Genomic DNA, 25,801 nt, shown 5'->3' on the forward strand with positions numbered 1-25,801 from the left:
ACGGGCGGATCACGAGGTCAGGAGATCGAGACCATCCTGGCTAACACGGTGAAACCCCGTCTCTACTAAAAATACAAAAAAATTAGCCGGGCGAGGTGGCGGGCGCCTGTAGTCCCAGCTACGCGGGAGGCTGAGGCAGGAGAATGGCGTGAACCCTGGGGGGGCGGAGCCTGCAGTGAGCCGAGATCGCGCCACTGCCCTCCAGCCTGGGTGAAAGAGCGAGACTCCCTCTCAAAAAAAAAAAAAAAACCCTAAAATTGTGCACTTTTGACTCATTCATTCCAATTCTAGGAAACTGTCCTGTAGCAGTTATCATTGATTTTAAAAATATATAAATTTAGCTATAGGGATGGCCATCATCGGAATAAAAATTGGAAAAAACAAGTGGCTAAAAATTGTATAAAGCTTTTGATGTATATTTAAAAAATACAGCAATTATCAGTTATGTTGTGGGAAAAATATTAATGGGAAAATGCTCCAAATATGGTGTTAAATGCAAGAGACAAGCCCACCCCATGATCACCTGGGCCTCATTATCCTCATCTACGTAGGCAGAGCATGTCTGAACATGGCTGGGAGTGTTTTTATACTGCTGTTATGGGGCCGAAGAAGGGAAGGAGTTGATCATGTTAAAAATAAAGAAAGGGGAAGACTGGAAGGCAGCTGGATAAAGGGACAGTCTCCAGAACCGAGTAGAGACCCCTTCCTGGGATGCTGCAGGAGCAGAAGATGGGAGTGGGTGAGGGCAGGGACCTGGGCTGATGAACATGGGCAGGTCTAAACAGCCAAGGTCACAGAGCAAGAACCTCCAGCAGCTAGAGCAGGTTCAGTGGCTTGATCAGGTGCCAGAAACAGCATAGGAAGCACTGGAGTGCAGGTGTCAGAGGTGTACACAAGAGGGTGACCACTGCTCTTGGCTCTTTCACTGCTCTCCTCCCACCTAGAATGCCCACCAGGATGGCTGTGCAGGCAACACCAGCCCTTTGGACTAGAGAGGAGCTACCTTCCTAGCTGCCACTGTGACAGCTGGTCCAGGGCCCTGGAAGGGCAGACCAACCCACAGTCAGGAGGTCCTGGCCCGGCCCCAGCCCCGGCACCAGCACCCAAAGGCAAAAAGGCAACTCAGAAAAACAGAGGTTAATAACTTGTGAGTTAAAATAAGGTACATACACACATATTTGGACATAAACATTTGTTTTAATTTATATTAATAAAAGGAAATGCTCTACTTAAACAATAATTCATCTGGGTCTTCTTGTATAATACAAAATTCTTCTATGGGGGTCTGATGATTTGGGGGCCAGCAACTCTTCTCACATGTGTAAACTAGAATTGTTCCAAATTCCACAGAAAGACCTGAAAAAGACAACATATTCAGGCTTCCAGCAAAAAGAGTTATGAGACTGATGTCACTAAAAGGAGTGATTTTACCTTATAAGCTGAAAAAGTAATTAGGTAAAGCAAAAACAGTGCTTACTGCTTTCAGCCATAACAGAATCACAGTCTATCCTATAATAAGTGAATATTGATAACAAAAAGCAAAATTAATTTAAAGTGGCAGGAAAATATACTTTAAAAATAAACAAAAATTTCAACAAGTCTTCATTATAACTGTCTAGCTATCTGATGTTGAAAATCTATATTAAAATATATCACGTAGCCTTTGGCTAGGTGCGATGGCTCACAACTGTGATCCCTGCACTTTGGGAGGCTGACGGGGAAGGACAGCTTGAGCCCAGCCTAGGCAACATAGTGAGACACCTGTCTCTACAAAAATATATATATATATATATACCCACACATACATACACACACACACACACACACACACACACACACACACACACACATCTTATATAGCCTGGGCAACATAGTGAGACTTTACTAAAAAAATAAAAATAAAAAATTCACCGGGTGTAATGGTGCATGCCTATAGTCCCAGCTACTCAGAGGAGACTAAGGCAGGAGGATCACTTGAGCCCAGGAGATAAAGGCTGCAATGAGCTATGATTGCACCACTGTACTCTGGCCTGGGTGATAGAGCGAGACCCTGTCTTAAAAAAAAAAGAAGAAGAGAGAAATATATATATCATAGGACACACTACTGCCAAGAAAGGATAAGGATTCAGGCAAAAAATATAAAATAAACCCTAAGAGTTTACAGAAAATTATCAATGAATAAAGCCATAAAAAAAATGATACCAAGAAAACATAAGCAATAAGAACTCCTGATAGAACAGAAAAGCAGGAGTCAAGAGGATGATGCAGGCAAGGATTTGCAGCAGCAAAGGAGAAATACATTGTTTAAAAATGTATGCATTGGCTGGGCACAGCACATTGGCTCACGCCTGTAATCCCAGCACATTGGGAGGCTGAGGTATATGGATCACCTGAGGTCAGGAGTTCAAGACCAGCCTGGCCAACATGGTGAAACCCCGTCTCTACTAACAATACAAAAAATTAGCTGGGCGTGGTGGTGGGCACCTGTAATCCCAGCTACTTGGGAGGCTGAGGCAGGAGAATCGCTTGAACCTGGGAGGCAGAGGTTGCAGTGAGAAGAGATTGTGCCACTGCACTCCAGCCTGGGCAACAGAGCGAGACTCTGTCTCAAAAAACAAAACAAAAAAAAATGAAAAAATGGCAGAGTTTAACTGGTATATGATCTTCCTCTAGGAGCATTTGACTGGTAAGGGAAAAGCGCCTCAAGTGAGCATGTCTACAACTCCAGTAAACACACTGCTCATGTGGCCTCTCCCAAGTGCTGGAAGGCCACTATGTATGAGGACAGCCCACCCCAAGGGAAGAAACAAGAGAAGTAACCCAAGACCTGGGAAGTATAAAACCCCAAGTCAAAGGTCAAATGGACACTTGAATCTCTCAGGTTGCCTGCTTGGCCCTCTTCCAACTATATTTACTTCCTTTCGTTCTTGCTCTAAAACTTTTTAATAAGTTTTCGCTCCTGCTCTAAAATTTGCTTTGGTCTCTCCTCTGTCTTATGTGCCTCGGTCAAATTCTTTCTTCCGAGGAGGCAAGAACTGAGGTTGCTACAGACCCCTACAGATGCACCGCTGCTAACAGTATTGTGGCAAAAATGTTAGTTACAAAGGGGGAAAAAATCAGACCACCCTCATACCCCTACAAAGCTACATTCCATGCAAAAGACATTTCTATATGAGTGAAAAATCGGAGACTAGAATGCCCATAAGCCCTTCCAGAAAAATATATTTCCCAGTGAGACTGTACCACCAGGAAATGACAGGAGGCACCAGGGCAAAGGGCTGGCAGGGCTTTCACTGTCAGAAGACAACACAGGGGTCTACAAGGTTCTGAAAAGAGAAAGTGAGATTTAAAAATTTTATACATGGGTTGCCCCTCAAATATGAAGCCCCATTACCATGCACAATCTGAAGCAAGATACCTCTGAGCCCTCCTTAAAGCTATTACTTGAGAAAATCCAGCTATTGCAAAAAGAATCAAAATAAAACAGGAATAAAAAAGCCCACTCTAAGAGTGGTGATAAACACTGAATCCATTTACACATAGAACTAAGGCTATCCAAACAGCTGTGATAATTATGATACTGGCCAGGCACGGTGGCTCATGCCTGTAATCTCAGCACTTTGGGAGGTCGAGGTTGACGGATCACTTGAGGTCAGGAGTTCAAGACCAGCCAACATGGCGAAACCCCGACTCTATTAAAAATACAACATTAGCAGGGCACGGTGGTGGGCGCCTGTAATCCCCAGCTACTCGAGAGGCTGAGGCAGGAGAATCACTTGAACCTGGGAGGCAGAGGTTGCAATGAGCTGAGATAGTGCCACTGTACTCCAGCCTGGGCGACAGAGTGAGGCTCCGTCTCAAAAAAAAAAAAAAAAAAAAAAAAAAAAAGATACTGGGTCCAGGCGCGGTGGCTCATGCCTATAATCCAAGCACTTTGGGATGCTGAGGCAGGTCGGGAGCTTGAGGTCAGGAGTTTGAGACCAGCCTGGCCAACAATAGTGAAGCCTGTTTCTACTAAAAATATAAAAAATTAGCTGGGTGTGGTGGTGGGCACCTGTAATCCCAGCTATTCAGGAGGCTGAGGCAGGAGAATCACTTGAACCTGGGAGGCAGAGGTTGCAGTGAGCCGAGATAGCACCACTGCACTCCAACCTGGGCAAAACTCTGTCTCAAAAAACAAAAAAGATACTGAAATATTTCAAGGTAGGAATAGGGTATAAATTTCCTTATCTACTATGGTAAGGAGCCAGATGCATACTATCTAAAACTGAAACATAGGAAGAATGTAATTTTCTGTTAATAACAGAAGCACCTTTCAGAAAGTGTTCGGCCTCTTAGGTAAAGAACCTATTACCAAAAGTCCAGGCCAGGAGCGGTGGCTCAGGCCTGTAATCCCAGCACTTTGGGAGGCCGAGATGGGCGGATCACAAGGTCAGGAGATCGACACCATCCTGGCTAACACAGTGAAACCCCATCTCTACTAAACATACAAAAAAATTAGCTGGGCTTGGTTGCGGGCGCCTGTAGTCCCAGCTCCTTGGGAGGCTGAGGCAGGAGAATGGCATGAACCCGGGAGGCGGAGCTGGCAGTGAGCTGAGATCATGCCACTGCACTCCAGCCTGGGCGACAGAGCGAGACTCCGTCTCAAAAAAAAAAGAAAAAAAAGAAAAAGTCCAGTAACTGCTTCACTTATACTTAACATTCCTTCTGTTAATTTGTACAAAAATTTATTCTAAGACTTTTAATTACCATATTAGTGAATTTTCCTATTTTAGGAAAATTATTTTCATCTAGGCATCCATACATTCATCTGACTTGCTATTTGTCTTTATGTCAAAAATGATTATTGGAATAATGGTTATTAACATTGATAATAGTTGTAATTCCTGGCCAGGCATGGTTCATGCTTGTAATCACTTTGGGAGGCCAAGGCGGGAGGATCGCTTGAGTCTAGGAGTTCGAGACCAGCCTGGGCAACATGGTGAAACCTTGTCTCTACAAAAAATACAAAAATTCCAGCCTGGCCAACACAGTGAAACCCTATCACTACTAAAAATACAAAAACTAGCCAGGCGTGGTGGCGGGCACCCATAATCCCAGCTACTGGGGAGGCTGAGGGAGAGGAACTGCTAGACCCCAGGAGGTGGAGGTTGCAGTGAGCCAAGAACGTGCCACTGCACTCCAGCCTGGGCGACAGAGACAGTCCACCTCAATCAATCAATCAATATTTAAAGAAAAAAAAAAAAAGACTGGCTGGATTATAAATTTCTTTCTTTTTTTTTTTTTTTTTTTTTGAGACAGAGTCTTGCTCTGTCGCCAGGCTGGAGTGCAGTGGTGCGATCTTGGCTCACTGCAACCTCTACCTCCTGGGTTCAAGCGATTCCCCGCCTCAACCTCCCGAGTAGCTGGGACTACTGGCACGCACCACCACACCTAGCTAATTTTTTATATTATAGTAGAGACGGGGTTTCACCACATTGGCCGAGATGGCCTCGATCTCCTGACCTCGTGATCCACCCGCCTTGGCCTCCCAAAGTGCTGGGATTACAGGCATGAGCCACCACACCTGGCCTACATTTCTTAAAATAATTTTTTAATTCCCAAATTTTCTATAATTTGCTTATGATATTTTATAAGTAAACAAAACGTTTTTCATTTATTTAAAAATAATGCCAGAAATCCACAAACTCAAATTAATAAAGGGCTTCTCACCTAAATTAGCACTCTTGAGCATGCTGACCAGTGCTGGCATAAGCTGAAACTCAAATATCCTTTTGCCTCCACACTGGCTGCAGGCTGGGAGCTCGGTGACTTCTGATGTAGGGCAGGTCAAAAAGAGTGGCTCTCCACTCCAGGAATACCTACGACAAGGAAACAAAGAACCCCGAATCAGAACCACACAAGTCGCATTCCAGCATCTAAGGCCATACTTTGCAACCTTTCTTTGTTTCTTGCAGAAATCTCCCAGAGGCCCAAAAACCTAGCACCATGGCTGTAAAGCATAGCAAGATATCTGGAAATCTTGTCAGTGTTTGATTCAAAGTCTCAAAGGCACTAAAGCCAATGTTCAACTGAATCTAGGTAAAGCTGAAACAAAGTCCAGACCCAGCTCCACTGCAGATTAAATGGAATCAGCCCTCCACATCACTAGCCTTACAGAGGAAAGGGCATGCCTTAGAGCAGAAGTCCCCAATCCCCAGGCCATGGACCCCCAGGCCATGGACCAGTACTGGTTGGTAGCCTATTAGGAATAGGGCCATGCAGCAGGAGGTGAGCAACAGGCAAACGAGCATTACCACCTGATCTCCACCTCCTGTCACATCAGCAGCATTAGATTCTCATAAGAGCGCAAATCCTATTGTGAACTGCACATACGAGGGATCTAGGTTGTGTGCTCCTTACGAGAATTTAAAGCCTTATGATCTGAGGAGAACAGTTTCATCCCAAGACCATGCCCCACGTCCTCCACCTCAGTCTGTGAAAAAATTGCCTTCCATGAACCAGTCCCTGATGCCAAAAAGGTTGGGGACCTCTGCCTTAGAGGGAGGAAACATTCACTTCAGTTTTTGGTTTTTTTTTTTTTTTAGATAGAGCCTTTTTCTGTTGCCCAGGCTGGAGTGCAGTGGCACAATCACAGCTCACTGCAGCCTTGACCCCCTGGGCTCAAGCAATCCTCTTACCTCAGCCTCCTGAGTAGCTGGGAACACAGATGCGCATCACCATACCCAGCTAGTTTTTTAAAAAAAATTTTTGTAGAGGCAGGGTCTTGCTATACTGCCCAGACTGGTCTCAAACTCCTGGCCTCAGTGATCCTCCCACCTCAGCCTCCCAAAGTGCTGTGATTACAGGTGTGAGCCACCACATCCAGCTCACATCAATATTACTGTTCTTCGATATATAATTTCTGGTAAATCATTTTAAAAGTTACTAAACATGCAAAGAAGCAGGAAAATTTAACCCATAAAGAAGTTAATGCAAGGAGACCCATGGACAAGATGATAAATTTATTAGACAAAAACTTTAAAATACCAGTAATAAATATGTAAAAAAAAAAAAAAAAAAAACCTAGTGGAAAAGGTAGGCCGGGTGCGGTGGCTCAGGCCTGTAATCCCAGCACTTTGGGAGGCTGAGGTGGGTGAATCACTTGAGGACAAGAGTTCGAGATCAGCTTGGCCAACATGGTGAAACCCCATCTCTACTAAAACTACAAAAATTAGCTAGGCGTAGTGGCAGGTGCCTGTAATCCTAGCTGTGGGGGAGGCTGAGGCTGCGGCTGCAGAATCGCTTAAACCTGGAAGGCAGAGGTTGCAGTGAACTGAGATTGCTCCACGGTACTCCAGCCTGGATGACAGAGCGAGACTCTGTCTCAAATAATAATAATAATAATAATAATACAAAAATTAGCCAGACATAGTGGTGCACACCTGTGGTCCCAGCTACTTTGGAGGGTGTGACAGGAGGATCACTTGAGCTCAGGAGTCTGAGGCTGCAGTGAGCCATGACTGCACCACTGCATTCCAGCCTACGCAACAGAACAAGACCCAATCTCTTAAAAAAAAAAAAAGGCAACATAAAGAGTTAAAAATAAAAGACAAAAAAAGGAATAAAATAGTAAACTGAAAATACTCAAGTCACTGACAAGCAGGTTAAATAAAAGGAATACAGGGACAAAAACAAAAAAACCCTACCAAATGGAAAGCCAGGTGTGGTGACAGATGCCTATAACCCTAGCACTTTGGGAGGCTGAGAGGCTGAGGTGAGGGAATTGCTTAAGTCCAGGAGTTCAAGACCAGCCTAGGCAACACAGTGAGACGCCCACCTCTTTAAAAAAAAAAAAAAAAAGAAAAAGAAATGGAGGAAAAAACAGTAACAGAATAAAATTAACCCAACATGGCAGAGTGTGGTGGCTCATGCCTATAATCCCAGCATTTTGGGAGGCCAAGGCAGGCGGGTCACCTGAGGTCTAAAGTTTGAGACCAGCCTGGCCAACATGGCGAAACCTGTCTCTACTACAAAAAAATTAGCCAGGCATGGTGGTGTGCACCAGTAATCCCAGCTACTCAGGAGGCTGAGGCAGGAGAATCGTTGAACCTGGGAGGCAGAGGTTGCAGTAAGCCAAGATCGTGCCACTGCACTCCAGCCTGGGCAACAGAGCAAGACTCTGTCTCAAAAAAGAAAAAAAAAATTAACCCAACAATACCAATGATTACATTAAAAGGATTGCATATTCCGTGTTAAAAAAAACCATAACTGTTAAGTTGAACTTGATCAAAATTTAAAGCCATCTGTCAGAATCTGTTTGAGTGCTAAAAAAATTAAACTGAAAAAGGACTTGTACTCTTGACCATATGAAGAATTCCTACAACTCAATAACACAAACAAACAATATGGTGAGAGATTTGAATGACACTTTATCCAAGATGATATACAGAGATGGAAAACAAGCACTTGAAATGATGCTCAACATCATTTGCCATTTGAGGAAATGCAAATTTAAAGCCACAATAAAATGCCACTACACACTTTCTTAAATGGCTAAAATTAAAAACTGAACATCCCAAGCATTAGCAACGATATACAGGAAGTAGAATTCTTAAAAACTGCTAGTGGGAATAGAAATGGCATAACTGCTTTGGAAAACTGTTTGGCCTGTTTCTTAACAAGTTAAACATGCATATCCCATGTAATACAACCGTTCTATTCCTAGGTATCTACCCCCCCAAATCATGTCTTACAAAGAGATGTAAACAAATGTAAACAAATGTTCATAGTAGCTTTATTTATAATAGCCAAACACTGGAAATAACCCAAATATCCATCAACTGGTAAATGTATAGTGGCATATCCATACAATGGAATACGACACAGCAGTCAAAAGGAATGAACTATTGATACATGTAATAAGAATGAATCTTGAAGTATTCTAAGTGAATAAAACCAGACCAAAAAAAAAAAGTATAACCCATATGACCTTATATACTTTCACAGGAAATGCACTAAGGTGCAACAGAAAGATGATCAGTGGTTGCCTGGGGATTGGGGGAGCAGCACAGGACAGGGTAGGCAACAACTTGCAAAGGAGTTTGAGGAAACTTCTAGCAGGGAGGAATATGTTTACTGTCTTGACTGTTGTGATTTCAGGGGTGTATACAGATGTCAACTTATCAAAGTGCACACTGTAAAAATATAGGCAGTCTGTTGTATGTCAATTGTATCTCAATAAAGCTGCTGAAAAATAAATGTAAACAGACACACTTCACTACAGAAGATACACAGATGTCAAATGAGCATACGGAAAGATGCTCAACATCATTTGTTATTAGGAAAATGCAAATTCAAACCACAAGGAAATACCACCACCACCTACTAGAATGGCTACATTTAAAAGATTGACAATATTTTTAAAACCACCACCAGGCTAGGCTTCTCAATGCCAACTATTCCTATACTCCCTGTATTTTAGTATTTGCATATTTAGTTCTTATTTCATTAAGGAAAAACTCCCAATTTTATCTTTGAATATTGGTTCTGATCCATCTATTGGGTTCTCTATTTTGGACACCAATTCTCCTCATAGTAAATATATTTATCAATCCTTCAGAGATACCGTCTTCCCTCTGAATGCTTTCTCTTTTTCTTCTGCATTCACTGGATTAGCTCAAGTCTTTCCTCTATACCAGTACTCTGATCTTTAGCCAAGTCTATTATGTTTCTTAACTTTTTTTTTTTTTTTTTTTGAGACAAAGCCTTGCTCTCTCGCCCAGGCTGGAGTGCAATGGCGCAGTCTCGGTTGACTGCACCCTCCGCCTGCCGGGTTCAAGCAATTCTCCTGCCTCAGCCTCCCGAGTAGCTGGGACTACAGGCACCCGCCACCACGCCCAACTAATTTTTGTATTTTTAGTAGAGACAGGGTTTCACCATATTGGCCAGGCTGGTCTAGAACTACTGACCTTGTGATCCACCTGCCTCAGCCTCCCAAAGTGCTGGGATTACAGGCGTGAGCCACCGCGCCCGGCCAATGTTCCTTATATTCTATATGTATTAGATATGTAATGTCATGGGACTTGGTTTCTTTAGCAATTCAATTTCCCATTCATACATAGCTACTTTATTTTCTCACCTTTGAGCTCTCGTTTTATGGAATCCATTGTCTTATGAAGTTCTTATACATTTTGAAGCATCTGCTGGGACTGATGTGCTCCTTGGATTATATTTTATTTTATTTTTTGAGACAGAGTCTCACTCTGTCGCCCAGGCTGGAGTGCAGTGGCATGATCTCAGCTCACTGCAACCTCCACCTCCCAGGTTCAAGCGATTCTCCTGCCTTAGCCTCCCGAACAGCTGGGACTATAGGCACCTACCACCACACCCGGCTAATTTTTGTATTTTTAGTAGGGAAGGGTTTCACCATGTTAGCTGGAATGGTCTCGATCTACTGACCTCATGATCCACCCACCTCGGCCTCCCAAAGTGTTGGGATTACTGACGTGAGCCACCAAGCCCAGCTGGATTATATTTTCTAGCAGACTTGGTTCTTGAGCCTTTTCTATGTTCTCTTCCTTAATTATTCTTGCCACAGTATGATTACCTGGGTGGCATGCTATTTTTCATCTAGCTCACGCGTAAAGGGGGCAACTCAGTTTAGACCATCTATTTGCTCTGAAATGTCTGCAGAGGTTCTCACTGATTTCCTGTCTGTCTCATATGAGGCCTGTTTTCCTCTCTCTAAGAGTACTGTCCATTTCCTCTACATTTCTGTAGGTAGTAAAAGAGGGAACTGGGGTGAGGAGATAGTTCTTCTGGGACTGGATGCAATCTTTATTAGAATACCTGGGCTTTGCTTTTTCCTCTGAGACAGTGTAAAATGCTGTATGTTGAGAAAGATCCCACTCCAATGGAGGCGAAATTGCCCTTAACTTTCCAATAATTGCTCTGACTCATCATGGAACAAACGAATGTTGCTTCTGAGAGGCAATCCCCGTGCTTTCCCCCACCACCTCCCCACCACACCCAGTTCTTCAGCCAACAGCTGGGTCCACCATCCTCCACATTAGGAGGTGCAAACTCTCCTCCTGTGTGCTTCCTTCCAGACATAATATTAACTGAAAATTCTTAGGCTGGGCACGATGGCTCACACAAAGTGCTGTCATCCCAGCACTTTCGGAGGCTGAGGTGGGTGGATCACCGGAAGTCGGGAGTTCGAGACCATCCTGGCCAACATGGTGAAACCTCATCTCTACTAAAAATACAAAAATTAGCCGGGCATGTTGGCACATGCCTGTAGCCCCAGCTACTCAGGAGGCTGAGACAGGAGAATTGCTTGAACCCAGAAGATGGAGGTTACAGTGAGCCGAGATCATACCATTGCACTCCAGCCTGGGGGACAGAGACAGATTCTGTTTCCGAAAAAAGAAAATTCTTTGTGGACTCATCAGTATATTTTAGGAAGGTGAGAGAAAAGGCCTATGGAATTAGAACTTGCACTTAACCATGCCAGAAATTTCTGTACCTTTCTCTGCAAAGACTAAATTAGTTACATAAGTGAATAAATATATATGTGAAACACTCAAGAACTCTACTAGACATTTATTGATATTATATCCTGGGCTATAACTTTGAGTTTTTTGGTACTAAGCCCTTTTCCTTTTTTCAAAGCTGATAAAAGGGAATTTCTTTTTTAATATTTATTTTATTTGGCCTCGTTTTTAGCTTTTAGATTCATTGTGGTAGGTAACAGGGAAAAAGACCATTTGAGCTAATTCTGCCCACTTTGTCCGGACCTGTTTTTACTATGTGGCTATTTTTATAAACTATACCTGCTGGGTATGTCATTTCCTCTGAGGCCTTTCTGATAGCCTACCTAAAATAGCTCTATTTTTTCCTCATTTATCACTTATGGAAATCATACAGGTTTGGTTTTAATCTCCCCCACTAGATGCAGTGGCTCAAGCCTGTAATTCCAGCACTTTGGGAGGCTGAAGTGGGCAGATCATTTGAAGTCAGGAGTTCGACACCAGCCTGACCAACATGGTGAAACTCCATCTCTACTAAAAATACAAAAAGTAGTCAGGCATGGTGGCGTATGCCTGTAATCCTAGATACTCAGGAGGCCGAGGCAGGAGACTCTTAAACTCGAGAGGAGGAGATTGCAGTGAGCCAGGATCACGTCACTGCACTCCAGCCTGGGTGGCAGGGCGAGACTCCATCCCAGAAAAATAAAAATAAATTAAAAAATAAAAATAACTATATGGGCCAGGGGTCGTGGCTGATGCCGGTAATCCCATCACTTTGGAAGGCCGTGGCAGGAGGATCACTTGAGGCCAGGAGTTTGAGAGCAGACTGGGCAACATGATCAGACCCCATCTCTACAAAATACATTTTTTAAAAATTAGCCACACATGGTGGCACACAAGTAAGTTCTAGCTACTTGGGAGGATCGATTGAGCCCAACAGGTAGTCGTTATAGTGAGCAATGATCACGCCACTGCACTTCAGGGTGGACAACAGACTGAGACCCTCTCTCTAAAAAAAAAATTTTTTTAATAATAATAATAGTCCAGGCACAGTGGCTCATGCCTGTAATCCTAGAACAAACTCTGGGAAGCCAAGGCAGGTGGATGGCTTGAGCCCAGAAGTTTGGAACCAGCCTGGCCAACATGGTGAAATACCATTTCTAAAAAAATATACAAAAATTAGTTGGGCGTGGTGGCACGTGCCTGTAGTCCCAGCTACTTGGGAGGCTGAGGTGGGAGGATCACTTGAGCCCAGGAGGTCAAGGTGCACTGAGCTGTGATTGATCACATCACTGTACTCCAGTCTTGAGCAACAGAGCAAGACCATGCCAAAAAAAAAAAAGCCAGGCATGGTGGCTCACACTTGTATCTCAGAACTTTAGGAGGCTGAGGCGGGCAGATTATGTGAGGCCAGCAGTTCGAGACCAGTCTGGCCAACGTGGTGAAACCCCATCTCTACTAAAATACAAAAAAATCAGCTGGGCATGGTGGCGGGCACCTGTAATCCCAGCTACTTGGGAGGCTGAGGCAGGAGAATTGCTTAAACCCGAGAGGTGGAGGTTGCATTGAGCCAAGATCACGCCACTACAGCCCAACCTGGGCGACAGAACGCGACTCCCTCTCAAAGAAAAAAAAAATTAAATAATAATAATAATAAAGGCTATGAGAAGATGGACTTCGTCTGTGCCGTTTCCTGCTATATCTGCAGCACCTACAAATACCAACAACTGGCATGCAGAATAGACTCCATAAGTATTTATTAGACAAATGAGTGCACTTGACCTTACTGAATCCTCCTACACATCCTATAAAGTAGGTATTAGGTCCTATAAAGCAGGTATTAGGTTCTCTCTTGGTTTGGGGAATACTGTAGGTTTTGCTTTTCTCATTATTTTCCTGTGTTTTCCAAACTAACATGTATTACCTTTATAATCAAGGAAAACCATAGAAGGAACTGTGCCTTTTTTTACCTCAAAATCTGCTCCTGACAAGCAGCAATTCGCTTCATGAATTTGTAAAATGTCTGATCTCCACTTTTAATTATGGTCTTCTCGTATTTTTCATCACCATCATTAGGAAGGCTAAAAACAGAAAACACTTTTGAATGTCTGTATCCAGAAAATTACAGCATTTGCAAGAGAAAACAAGATAATTTTCTTTTAAAAAAATTTATCAGGCCAGGCGCAGTGGCTCTCACCTGTAATCCCAGCACTTTGGGAGGCCAAGCAGGCAGATCACAAGGTCAGCAGATCGAGACCATCCTGGCCAACATGGTGAAACCCCCACCTCTGCTAAAAAATACAAAAAATTGGCTGGGCATGGTGGCTTGCGCCTGTAGTCCCAGCTACTCAGCAGGCTGAGGCAGAGGAAATCGCTTGAACCTGGGAAGCAGAGGTTGCAGTAAGCCGAGATCGCGCCACTGCACTCCAGCCTGGTGACAGACTAAGACTCCATCTCAAAAAAAAAAAAAAAATCAATCACGCCTGTAATCCCAGCACTTTGGGAGGCCGAGGTGAGCGGATCACCTGAGGTCAGGAGTTTGAAACCAGCCTGGCCAACATCTTGAAACCCTATCTCTAATAAAAATACAAAAAATTAGCCAGGCGTGGTGGCGGGTGCCTATAATCCCAGCTACTTGGGAGGCTGAGGCAGGAGAATCACTTGAACCCAGGAGGTGGAGGTTGCAGTGAGCCAAGATTGCGCTATTGCACTCCAGCCTGGGCAAGAAGAGTGAACCTCTGTCTCAAAAAAAAATTTCTCAGGCTGGTGCAGTGGGCTCACGCCTGTAATCCCAGCACTTTGGGAGGCCAAGGCAGGCGGATCACTTGAGCTCAGGAGTTCAAAACCATCCTGGGCAATCTGGCAGAACCTTGTCTCTACAAAAAAACACAAAAATTAGCTGGGCATTGTGGCGTGCACCTGTGGTCCCAGCTATTCCAGAGGCAAGGCTGTAGTGAACCGTGAGCACACCATTACACTACAGCCTGGATAACAATGTGAGGCCGTCTCAAAAAGAAAAAAAAAAAAAAAACTGTCAAAGTAAAAAACTGTAAAACTGTCAAGTAAATTTTTTTTTTTTTGAGAGGGAGTCTCCCTCTGTCACTCAGGCTGGAGTGCAATGGCGCAATCTTGGCTCACTGCAACCTCCACCTCCTGGGTTCAAGCGATTCTCCTGCCTCAGCCTCCCGAGTAGCTGGGATTACAAGCGTGCGCCAACACGTCCAGCTAATTTTTGTATTTTTAGTAAAAACAAGGTTTCGCCACGTCGGCCAGGCTGGTCTCCAACTCCTGACCTCAAGTGATCCGTCTCGGACTCCCAAACTGCTGGGATTATAGGAGTGAGCCACCACACTCAGCCAAAAACTGTCAAGTAAATATTTTTGATATTTAAATTGTGTATATGTAGCTCTGCAGTTCCCTGCCCAACCCTTCTCCCAAATCATTTTCAACTCCTGGGTAATTATTTACAATTTAAAAAGTCACAGGGCACAGTGGATCACACCTGTAATCTCAACACTTTGGAAGGCCAAGGCAGGTGGATCATGAGGTCAAAAGATCAAGACCATCCCAGCCAACATGGTGAAACCCTGTCTCTACTAAAAATACAAAAATTAGCTGGGCATGGTGGTATGCACTTGTAATCCTAGCTATTCAGGAGGCTAAGGGAGAAGAATTGCTTAAACCTGGGAGGTGGAGGTTGCAATGAGCCGAGATTGAGCCACTGTACTCCAGCCTGGCAACACAGCGAGATTCTGTCTCAAATATATATATGTATATATGTGTATATATATATATATATATGTATATGTATTTTTGTCTGGGTGCGGTGGCTCACGCCTGCGATCCCAGCACTTTGGGAGGCCAAGGAGACTGGGTCACTTGAGGTTAGGAGTTTTGAGACCAGCCTGGCCAACATGGTGAAGCCCCATCTCTACTAAAAATACAAAAATTAGCCGGGTGTGGTGGTGGGTACCTGTAATCCCAGCTACTTGGGAGGCTGAGGCAGGAGGATCACTTGAACCTGGGAGCTGGAGGTTGCAGTGAGCCGTTATCACGCCACTGTACTCCAGCCTGGGTGACAAAGTGAGACTCTGTCTCGAAAAAACCAAAAAATTTTTTAATTAGCTGAGTTTGGTGGCACACACCTGTAGTCCCAGATACGGGAAAGCTGAGGCCAGAGGATCCCTTGAGGCCAGGATTTTGAGGCTGCAGTAAACCATGAGCAGGCTGGGCATGGTGGCTAACACCTGTAATCCCGGCACTTTGGGAGGTCGAGGTGGGCGGATCACTTGGGGCCAGAACTTCAAGAAGAGCCCGGCCAGTATGGCAAAAGCCCATCTCTACTAAAAAGAAAATACAAAAATTAGCTGGGTGAAGTGGCACACGCCTGTGGTCCCAGCTACTTGGGAGGCTGAGGCATGAGAACTGCTTATGCCTGCGAGGCAGAGGTTGCAGTGAGCCGAGAGCATGCCACTGCACTCCAGCCTGGGCAACAGAGCAAGACTGTCTCAAAAAAAAAAAAAAAAAAAAAAAAATCCATGACCACACCACACCACTGCAGTTCAGCCTGGGAAACAAAGCAAGATCCCATCTCTAAAAAAAAAAAAAAAAAAAGAATAAGGCCGGGTGCGGTGGCTCACGCTTGTAATCCTAGCACTTTGGGAGGCCGAGGTGGGCGGATCACGAGGTCAGGAGATCGAGACCATCCTGGCTAACACGGTGAAACCCCGTCTCTACTAAAAATACAAAAAAATTAGCCGCGCGTGGTGGCGGGTGCCTGTAGTCCCAGCTACTCGGAGAGGCTGAGGCAGGAGAATGGCGTGAACCTGGGAGGCGGAGCTTGCAGTGAGCCGAGATTGCGCCACTGCACTCCAGCCTGGGCGACAGAGCGAGACTCCGTCTCAAAAAAAAAAAACAAAAAAAAATGAATAATACTCTAGTCTGAAGAAATCCACCAAAAATAAGCAAATACATAAAAACTTAAGAAATTAAAAAATAAAAAATCCTGCCGGGCGCAGTGGCTCACACCTGTAATCCCAGCACTTTGGGAGGCCGAGGCAGGTGGATCACGGGGTCAAGAGATCGAGACTATCCTGGCCAACACGGTGAAACCCCGTCTCTACTAAAAATACAAAAAAATTAGCCAGGCATGGTGGCGGGTGCCTGTAGTCCCAGCTACTTGGGAGGCTGAGGCAGGAAAATTGCTTGAACCTGGGAGGTGGAGGTTGCAGTGAGCCGAGATCGCACCACCGCACTCCAGCCTGGCAAGAGAGCGACAGCCCATCTCACAAAAATAAATAAATAAATAAATACATACATACATATAAAATAAAAAATCCTTATAACCATCAATTCTATTAAGGATTATTTTCAAACACCAACATGTCTTCATGCATTCCCCTTCATCATTATTCTGAAAAAGCCTACAAATGAAACAGTTCTGGTAAAGAACCAGGCCATTTCTCCAAATATTCTATTGTAATTTTTTTATTCTAATAGTAAAAAATGCTGGGTGCAGTGGCTAAAACAAATTTTTAGGCCAGGCGCAATGGCTCATGCCTGTAATCCCAGCACTTTGGGAGGCTGAGGTGGGTGGATCACCTGAGGTCAGGAGTGCGAGACCAGCCTGACCAACATAGTGAAACCCCATCTCTACTAAAAATACAAAAATTAGCTGGGCGTGGTGGCACATGGCTGTGATCCCAGCTACTTGGGAGGCTGAGGTAGAAGAATTGCTTAAACCCAAAAGGTGGAGGTTGCAGTGAGCTGAGCTCATGCCATTGCACTCCAGCCTGGGCAACAACAGTGAAACTCAAAAAATTTTAATTGGTCAGACATGGTGGTGTGCACCCGTACTCCCAGCTACCTGGGAAACTAAGGTAGATTGCCTGAGCCCAGGAGTTCAAGGCTGCATGAGCTGTGATCACACCAATTTACTGCAGCGTGGGTGACAGAGTGAGACCCTGTCTCTCTCAGTCAATCAATCAATAAGCAAAAATGATCATTCTTACTTCTTTAGAGAGCTTTGGTTTATAAAGCCTTTCAAGATCTACTCTCTCGCTTGACTCTCAAAAAATCATGTGATGAAACAGAGATATCACCATCACTCTCACTTTACAGAATTGAGGATCTGAAAGCATCTCTGAGGTCCTGGGCCAGTTCTGGAGCCACAGCCAAGAGTCAATAAACAAATGGCATTTTTCTTTTCCTTTTTCCATTTTTTCACCCCAATCTTACTATCCCAGATCAAATGGTAGTTTTCTAACTTGCCTGTCCCTGCAATAAAGACATATTAGAAATATAAAAGAAAATTAAAGAGTCAGTGAATGCATCTTCTATAAATACTTGCCATCTCTAACTTCTGTTTGTTCATTTTCACTTTCTTAACGGCAATTATAAATAGAGCAGGGTTTTCAAGCTAACTCAAGTTGGCTGATAAGGAAGTGAAGCGAAAAGGTCCTACATACAAGTTCTGCCTGAAAGTTTCCCCAGGTCCTGTGGTGAAACTGAAGGGTAATTCCTGTGGCTGCTTCCCAATCCAGTCACCTCTCAACCTCAGCAGCACACATCCTCACCTTTGGGAAAGCAACTGATCCATGGCAATGCCTTCTCTCTGCTGATAGTCCCTCAGAAGGCTGTGGGCATGATCCAGGTTGACAAAGTCCCTGTAATCATCCTCGTCTGCAACACAGATGTAGTAGGGCAGGAAGAGCGGCAGCCCAGGAGGCAAGGCCATCTGCTCCCCAGGAGGCACAGGATGGGCAGCACCCAGGACAGCATCCTGCAGACGGAGGTCTTGGAGCCGAGCAGTCCAGTCTACGTCTTTGGCACTGCTGGCATCATTCCCAAAATACAAGGTAAGCTGTGGTGAAGGCGCCTCCTCAGTATCACTACCCCAGTCATCAGCACCTTCACACCAGTCCTCAGCTGCAAGGCTGTTTTCCTGTTTCTGGAAAAATATTCAGTGAATGAGGTCTGAGCACATTTGGGAGGTTTATTCTAATCCTTTGGCTCCAGCCACCCATCCCTGCGCCTTCCAGAGGGAGCCTTCACACCAGCCCCTTCCCCTCTGGCACACTCCAATCAAACTTTCTAGACCCTATATACTCAAAAGCATGTTGGAGGTGACTTAAAATACTCGTCTTTCCTTTCTTTATTCAACCATACGTTCCAATATCTTTCTGTTGTGCTTCATGTATTGCAGGAACTGAAAAGAAAGAACTACATTTCCCAGACCCCTTAGCAGCTAGGGTTTCAGATATGATTAGGGGTCTGCTAATCAGGTCTACTAGAGAGAAACACGAACTTGAGACAGAGTGAAGTAGAAAGAAAGACCACGTAGCAAAAGGCAGCCAGTGTGTAGACATAGACAGAACAAGGCTTTGGAGCCAACAGTTCGGTGGCAAAGACAGCCTCTAGTTCACCAGATCACACCTAAGCTTCTTGACAGCAGGAGAGGTGGCATAGCAGCTCCTTCACGGCCAGTTCTGAGGTGTGATTCTGGGGGGCATTCCTGGAGCCTCCTCCTTCAGCCTATCCACTTACTAAAAACCTCACTCCTGTGTTAAGTCTGTCTCAGCTTAAAAGCCAGGCATTGTAGCACGTGCCTGTAATCCAGCTACTCGGGAGGCTAAGGCAGGAGAATCACTTGAACCCAGGTGGTGGAGGTTGCAGTGAGCCAAGATCACGCCACTGCACTCCAGCCTGGGTGACAGAGCGACACTCGGTCTCAAAAAAAAAAAAAAAAAAACAGCACTTTTCTAATTATCTGCACCTGAACCCTGACAAATATAGGCAAACACCACTGTCTTCAACTTTTTATTCGAGTACTGCTAATACTATGCCCAGCAAACAACAAGAACTGGGTGCAGGCCGGGCCCAGTGTCTCACGCCTGTAATCCCAGCATTTTGGGAGGCTGAGGTGGGCGGATTGTTTGAGTCCAGGAGTTCGAGACTAGCCTGGGCAACATGACAAAACCCTATCTCTACAAAAAATATGAAAATTAGCTGGGCATGGTGGCATGTGTCTGTAATCCCATCTACTCAGGAGGCTGAGGTGGGAAAATGGCTTGAGCCCAAGAGGCAGAGATCATGCCACTGCACTCCAGCCTGGGTGACCAGAATAAAACCCCATCTCAAAAAAAAACAAAAAACAAACAAACAAAAAAACCGAACTCAGTGTATATATAAAGACACATTTACAGTCAAAGGGAGGCTAAATTGTGTTCTGCAGCTACCAACTTGCCTGCCTTTTCAATAAATTCAGATTTCATCTTATGAAATGTGTTAATACATATATAGCTCTCATAAAGTAAGTATATTATAAAGACATGTATACGTTATCACATACAACCACATATATGTACACACCCATATTTATTCCCAAACAGGAAAATCAGTAAACTGTGTGTCTCAAGACCTTCAGTGTAAGTTTAAAAAAACTACTATATATACAATGGAATATTTTTCACACTTAAAAAAAAAAAGGAAATTCTGTCATTTGTGACAACATGGATGGAATTGGAGAACATTTTGCTAAGTGAAATAAGCCAGACACAAAGACAAATGCTGCATGTATTCACTTATATGTGGAATCTAAAACAATTAACCTCAAAGAAGTAGAGAGTAGAATGGTTGTTAAAGAAATCTGGAATGGCCGGGTGTGGTGGCTCACACCTGTAATCCCAGCACCTTGGGAGGCTGAGGCAGGCGGATCATGAGGTAAAGAGATCGAGACCATCCTGGCTACATGGTGAAACCCCGTCTCTACTAAAAATACAAAAATTAGCTGGGCATGGTGGTGTGCACCTGTAGTCCCAGCTACTCAGGAGGCTGAGGCAGGAGAATTGATTGAACCTGGGAGGCGGAGGCTGCAGTGAGCCGAGATCGTGCCACTGCACTCCGGCCTGGCAACAAAGCGAAACTCCATCTCAAAGAAAAAAAAAAAAAATCTGGAGTGAGCCGGCTTGGTGGCTCACGCCTGTAATCCCAGCACTTTGGGAGGCCGAGGCAGGTGGGTCGCCTGAGGTCAGGAATTCGAGACCAGCCTGGCCAACATGGTGAAGCCCCGTCTCTACTAAAAATACAAAAATTAGCTGGGCATGGTGGCGAGTGCCTGTAATCCCAGCTACTAGGGAGGCTGAGGCAGGAGAAGCGCTTGCATCTGGGAGGTGGAGGTTGCAGTGAGCCGAGATTGTGCCACTGCACTCCAGCCTGGGCAACAAGAGCGAAACTCGGTCTCAAAAAAAAAAAAAAAAAAAAAAAAAAAAAAAAAGAAAGAACGAAACCTGGAGTGGGAAGAATAAGGAGATGACGGATGACGGTCAAAGAATACAAAACCTCAGTTATTCAGGAGGAATGTGGGTTTTTTTAAGTTCTACTGCACAGCATGAATATAGTTAATAATAGAGTATTGTGGCTGGGCACGGGGGCTCAAGCCTGTAATCCCAGCACTTTGGGAGGCCGAGGTGGGTGGATGACAAGATCAGGAGATCAAGACCATCCTGGCTAACATGGTGAAACCCTGTCTCTACTAAAAATTCAAAAAAAAAAAAAAAATTAGCTGGCCATGGTGGCGGGTGCCTGTGTTCCCAGCTACTCTGGAGGCTGAGGCAGAATGGTGTGAACCTAGGAGGCGGGGCTTGCAGTGAGCAGAGATGGCGCCACTGCACTCCAGCCTGGGTGACAGAGCGAGACTCTGTCTCAAAAAAAAATAAATAAATAAGAGTATTGTGTATCTCCAAATTGCTAGAGGAAATTTCAAATGTTCTCACAAGATGTTAAGTACTTGAGGTGATGACTGCATTAACTGGCTTCATTTAATTATTCCACAGGATATTCATGAATCATAACCATCACTTTATACCTCATTTATACATTTTTTTTTTTTTTTTTTTTTTTTTTTGAGCGGAGTTGCTCTGTCCCAGCTGGAGTCAGTGCCGATCTCGCTCACTGCAGCCCCTCCCTTCACCCATTCTCCTCAGCCTCTCAGATAGCTGGACAGCGCCCCCACCCGGCTTATTTTTTTTTATATTTAGTAGACAGGTTCACCGTGTCTCACTCCTACTCGGATCCCCCCTCGGCCTCCAAATCTGATACAAGCGTGACCACCCCCGCCATTATACATTATTATAAACTGTCAATTTACAGTTAAAAAAAAGTTGAAGAAATCCAGGAGGAAGTCTCCATCTCGCTCTTTTTTTTGGCAGGGGACAGGGTCTGGCTTTGTCGCCCAGGCCGGAGTGCAGTAGCACAAGCGTAGGTCACTGCAGCCTCAACCTCCTAGACTCAAGCAATCCTCCTACCTCAGCCTCCTGAGTAGCTGGCACTACAGTTGCACGGCCACCATACCTGGCTAATTTTTACTTTTTATAGAGATGACGTTTTGCTATGTTGCCCAGACTGCTCTCCCAACGTTTTTTTTTTTGTTGTTTTTTGTTTTTTTACGGAGTCTGTCACCCAGGCTGGAGTGCAGTGGCATGATCTCAGCTCACTGCAATCTCTGCCTCCCAGGTTCAAGCGATTCTCCTGCCTCAACCTCCCTTGTAGCTGGGATTACAGGTGCCTGCCACCATGCCCGGCTAATTTTTTGTTTTTGTTTTTAATAGAGCCGGGGTTTTGCCATGTTGGCCAGGCTGGTCTCGAACTTCTGACGTCAGGTGATCCGCCCGCCTCGGCCTCCCAAAGTGCTGGGATTACAGGTGTAAGCCACCGCGCCCAGCTTGGTCTCCAACTTCTGAGCTCAAGCAATCCTCCCACTTCAGCCTCTCAAAAAATGGTGGGATCACAGGTGTGAGCCACCATGCCGGGCCTCCATCTCCTATTAACAAAGGAGTTAGAAAATAAAAATAAAGTAAAATAGAAGAAAAAAAAAACTCTTACAAAACCTTAAGAAAGGCCGGGCGCGGTGGCTCATGCCTGTAATCCCAGCACTTTGGGAGACCGAGGGGGCTGGATCACCTGAGGTCAGCAGTTCGAGACCAGCCTGACCAACATGGAGAAACCCCCGTTCTCTACTAAAAATACAAAATTAGCCGGGCATGGTGGCACATGCCTGTAATTCCAGCTACTAGGGAGGCTAAGGCAGGAGAATCGCTTGAACCTGGGAGGCGGAGTTTGCGGTGGGCCGAGATCGCGCCACTGCACTCCAGCCTGGGCGACAGAGCGAAACTCCGTCTCAAATAATAAAAAAAAAAAACTTTAAGAAAATAGCATTTTATGGTTCTGCAGAAAAGCAAAAAACACTCCAGTGTACTTCAAAGAACACGGCTTTAAAGTCTGTCCCAAACTATTCTCTGGAAAATATCCTCAAATGACAGAAAAACAGTAACATGCCAATCACAACCTTTACCTGAGCGTCCTGCGCCTCTCTCTCTGGCACCTGCAGGCACTGGGAGCGGAACACCTTCCAGCTTCGGGGTGAAGACAAAGGGCCGTGAGGGCTGCACCCCGACTCCAGCCCGCCGGCCCGCCCCAACACGCTGGAAAGGACACCCCAGGAGCAGCTCTGGGACTTGCCCGCCTACCTGCGCGCACCGCTGGTGCTGCAGCCGGGGCAGGCGCACGCGAACACGTGCAGCAGACGGTGAAACGGGGAGCCTTCCAGCGGGCAGTACACCTGCACGACCAGGGCGAGCGGCTGCCCGCAGCGCTGACACACGGGCCTGGGCGCAGCCACGGTGGGCAGAGCATCCTGAGGGGACAGAGGAGGCGCTCAGACCCCGACTCCCCCCGGGACCTCGCCCAGTCCCTCTGCACCCTTCACCAGCACCCATCGACCCCAGCTCCGGCACCCGCCCTCACCGGAATGCCGCCCAGCTTGCTAGCAGTCCAGGCACCCGGCCCTGTGGGGCTGCCGTGCACCGGCGCATCTCGAAGCCCCAGCAGCACCGGCCTCAGAATGGCCGCCATGGCCGCCGGGCGACCAGATGAAAACGCGAACTACGGCGGCCGAGCGGGCGCGCCTGTCTGCGCACGCGCAACGCCTATGCTAAAATGATAACCCCGCTCCCTTACTAGGATCCGATGCGGAGGCGTGGCTTTAAGGCGCGCGCGCACAGGTCCTGGAGCCACAGAGGAGCCGCTGGCGTCAGGGGCTCGAAATCCCGGAGTCCCAGGCATTATGTGCCCCTTAATGCGCTGTGATAGGAAGTACACACTATCTACTAGGAAGTAGTTTTGCCAAAAAGCTAACTTTCTTTTTTCCTTTTTTTCCTGAGACGAGGACTTGCTATATTGCCCACACTGGTCTTGAATTCCTGGGTTCAAGCGATACTCCCGCCTCTGCCTCCCAAAGTGTTGCGATTACAGGTGTGAGCCACCGGAAAAAAGCCTTCCCGGAAAATAAAAATTTTAGGTGGGATAATGGTATTATCAATCATTAACAAGAAGAACAATAAAGTTTTTTAAAAAGTTAAAGTTTTTAATTTTTGGAGAAACACACCAAAATGCTTATAGATGAAATATCTCAGATTTGCTAGTACATAATTAAAGTGGTGGGGTGTAGATACAGTAAGATTGACCATGAGTTGATAATTGTTGAAATTTGGTGCCAGGCACATGGAGATATATTGTTTGGATTTTATATGTTTGAGATTTTTCAGTTTTTATTTTTGTTTTGCTTTGTTTTTGAGAGAGTCTCACTGGGTCGCCTAGGCTGGAGTGCAGTGGCGCCATCCCACTGCACCTCCGCCTCCCAGGTTCAAGCGATTCTCCTGCCTCAGACCCCCCAAGTAGCTGGGATTACAGGCGCCCACCACCACGCCCGGCGCCCGGCTTTTTTTTTTTTTTTTTTTTCTTTTGAGACGGAGTTCCGCTCTTGTTGCTCAGGCTGGAGTGCAATGGCGTGATCCCAGCTCACTGCAACCTCTGCCTCCTGGGTTCAAGCGATCTTCTGCCTTAGCCTCCCGAGTAGCTGAGATTACAGGCACGTGCCACCACACCCAGCTAATTTTGTATTTTTAATAGAGACGGGTTTCTCCATGTTGGTCAGGCTGGTCTCGAACTGCCAACCTCAGGTGACCCGCCCACCTCGGCCTCCCAAAGTACTGGGATTACAAGTGTGAGCCACTGCGCCCGGACTTTTTTGTATTTTTAGTAGAGACGGGGTTTCACCATGTTGGCCAGGCTGGTTTTGAACTCCTGAAATCAAGTGATCTGCCCACCTCGGCCTCCCAAAGTATTAGTATTACAGGTGTGAGCCACCACGCCCAGCCACACAATAGAGTTTTTTCAATTCCTGCAGCACAACATGGATGAATTTCAAAAGCATCACAGGAAAAAGCCAGACACAAAAGGCAACGTTCTGGTAAAAGCAGAACTTCAGGGAAAAAAAAAATAAGTTCAATGGTAGTCAGGAGTTGGGATGAGGGAGTAGGACTGGACCACAAGTGTCAGGAAGTTTTGAGGGTGAGGAAAATGCTGTATATCTCATCTGTAATAGTTATAAGACTGTATATACACTTGTGAAAACTCAGAACTGTATACCAAAGAAAGGTGAATCTTACTATATGTAAATCACACCCCAATAAACCTGACTTTTTAAAAATGCAGGCTGCAAAAACATTACTTTAGGATTCATAACATGGTATGCAAAGGAAATGTATGTTTTCAAGGATCTACACCTCAAAGTAGGAAGCACCAGCCTTTGCAAGGTTTGGCTGTAGCCCAGCAAGGACCTGGAGATGAAACCTGTTTACTCCTTTTTTATCACACTTCAACCTGACAGCTTTAAAAGTCCCTGTGATGCTAGGCACGGTGGCTTGCGCCTGTAATCCCAACACTTTCGGAGGCCAAGGCAGGAGGATGGCTTAAGCCCAGGAGTTGAAGATAAGCCTGGGCAACACAGTAGTACTACCAGGAGAGGGTCTTAACTACAAATCATCCAGGTTCTTGGAATATTGAACAAGGAGGTGGACAAAACACACAAACAAAGCAACAAAAGAAGGAACAAAAGCACAGATTTATTGAAGCGAAAATACACTCCACAAAGCCGTGCCCTGTTCAAGCAAGTGCCCTGTTCAGAAAATCTGGGGTTTAAGTACCCTTTAGAGGTTTCCTATTTGGTTACACCCTACGTAAATAAAGACTTGGCCTGCCGCCAATCAGAGGCTGAAGTGAATGCTCCCTTGTCTCCAGACCCTATTCTCTGGCCTCAGTGGGATCCTATCACTACAAAAATTTATTTTTAATTTTTCTTCTTATTATTTTTTTTACAACAGTACACTGATCTACAAAAATTTTAAAATGAGCCAGGTGCAGTGGCACACGCCTGTAATCCCAGCACTTTG

The 25,801-nt window shown here is 45.4% G+C and overlaps 1 protein-coding gene across 1 annotated transcript; it reads right to left on the reverse strand.

Moving 5' to 3' along the window:
* Window positions 1–1,177: 1,177 nt before the first annotated feature.
* PDCD2L (programmed cell death 2 like) lies at window positions 1,178–23,464 on the reverse strand. The gene is made up of 7 exons (XM_003280000.3): window positions 23,316–23,464; window positions 23,039–23,205; window positions 22,864–22,924; window positions 18,089–18,462; window positions 13,484–13,594; window positions 5,713–5,861; window positions 1,178–1,356 (listed from the first exon to the last, which is right to left on the reverse strand). The coding sequence occupies exons 1-7, from the start codon at window positions 23,421–23,423 to the stop codon at window positions 1,226–1,228; spliced, it is 1,101 nt and encodes a 366-aa protein (XP_003280048.1). The 5' UTR covers window positions 23,424–23,464; the 3' UTR covers window positions 1,178–1,225.
* Window positions 23,465–25,801: the final 2,337 nt, after the last annotated feature.

Source organism: Nomascus leucogenys, chromosome 10 (assembly GCF_006542625.1).
Source record: "Nomascus leucogenys isolate Asia chromosome 10, Asia_NLE_v1, whole genome shotgun sequence".
NCBI classification, from domain to species: Eukaryota; Metazoa; Chordata; class Mammalia; order Primates; family Hylobatidae; genus Nomascus; species Nomascus leucogenys.

Excerpts from the sequence above, each read along its gene's own strand:
- PDCD2L (XM_003280000.3), bottom strand. The coding sequence starts at position 23,423 with ATGGCGGCCATTCTGAGGCCGGTGCTGCTGGGGCTTCGAGATGCGCCG. Across the intron at positions 22,925-23,038 it reads AGCACCAGCGGTGCGCGCAG|CTGGAAGGTGTTCCGCTCCC; the intron begins GTAGGCGGGCAA and ends TTCACCCCGAAG. Across the intron at positions 5,862-13,483 it reads TGTCAGGAGCAGATTTTGAG|GTATTCCTGGAGTGGAGAGC; the intron begins GTAAAAAAAGGC and ends TCCTTGTCGTAG.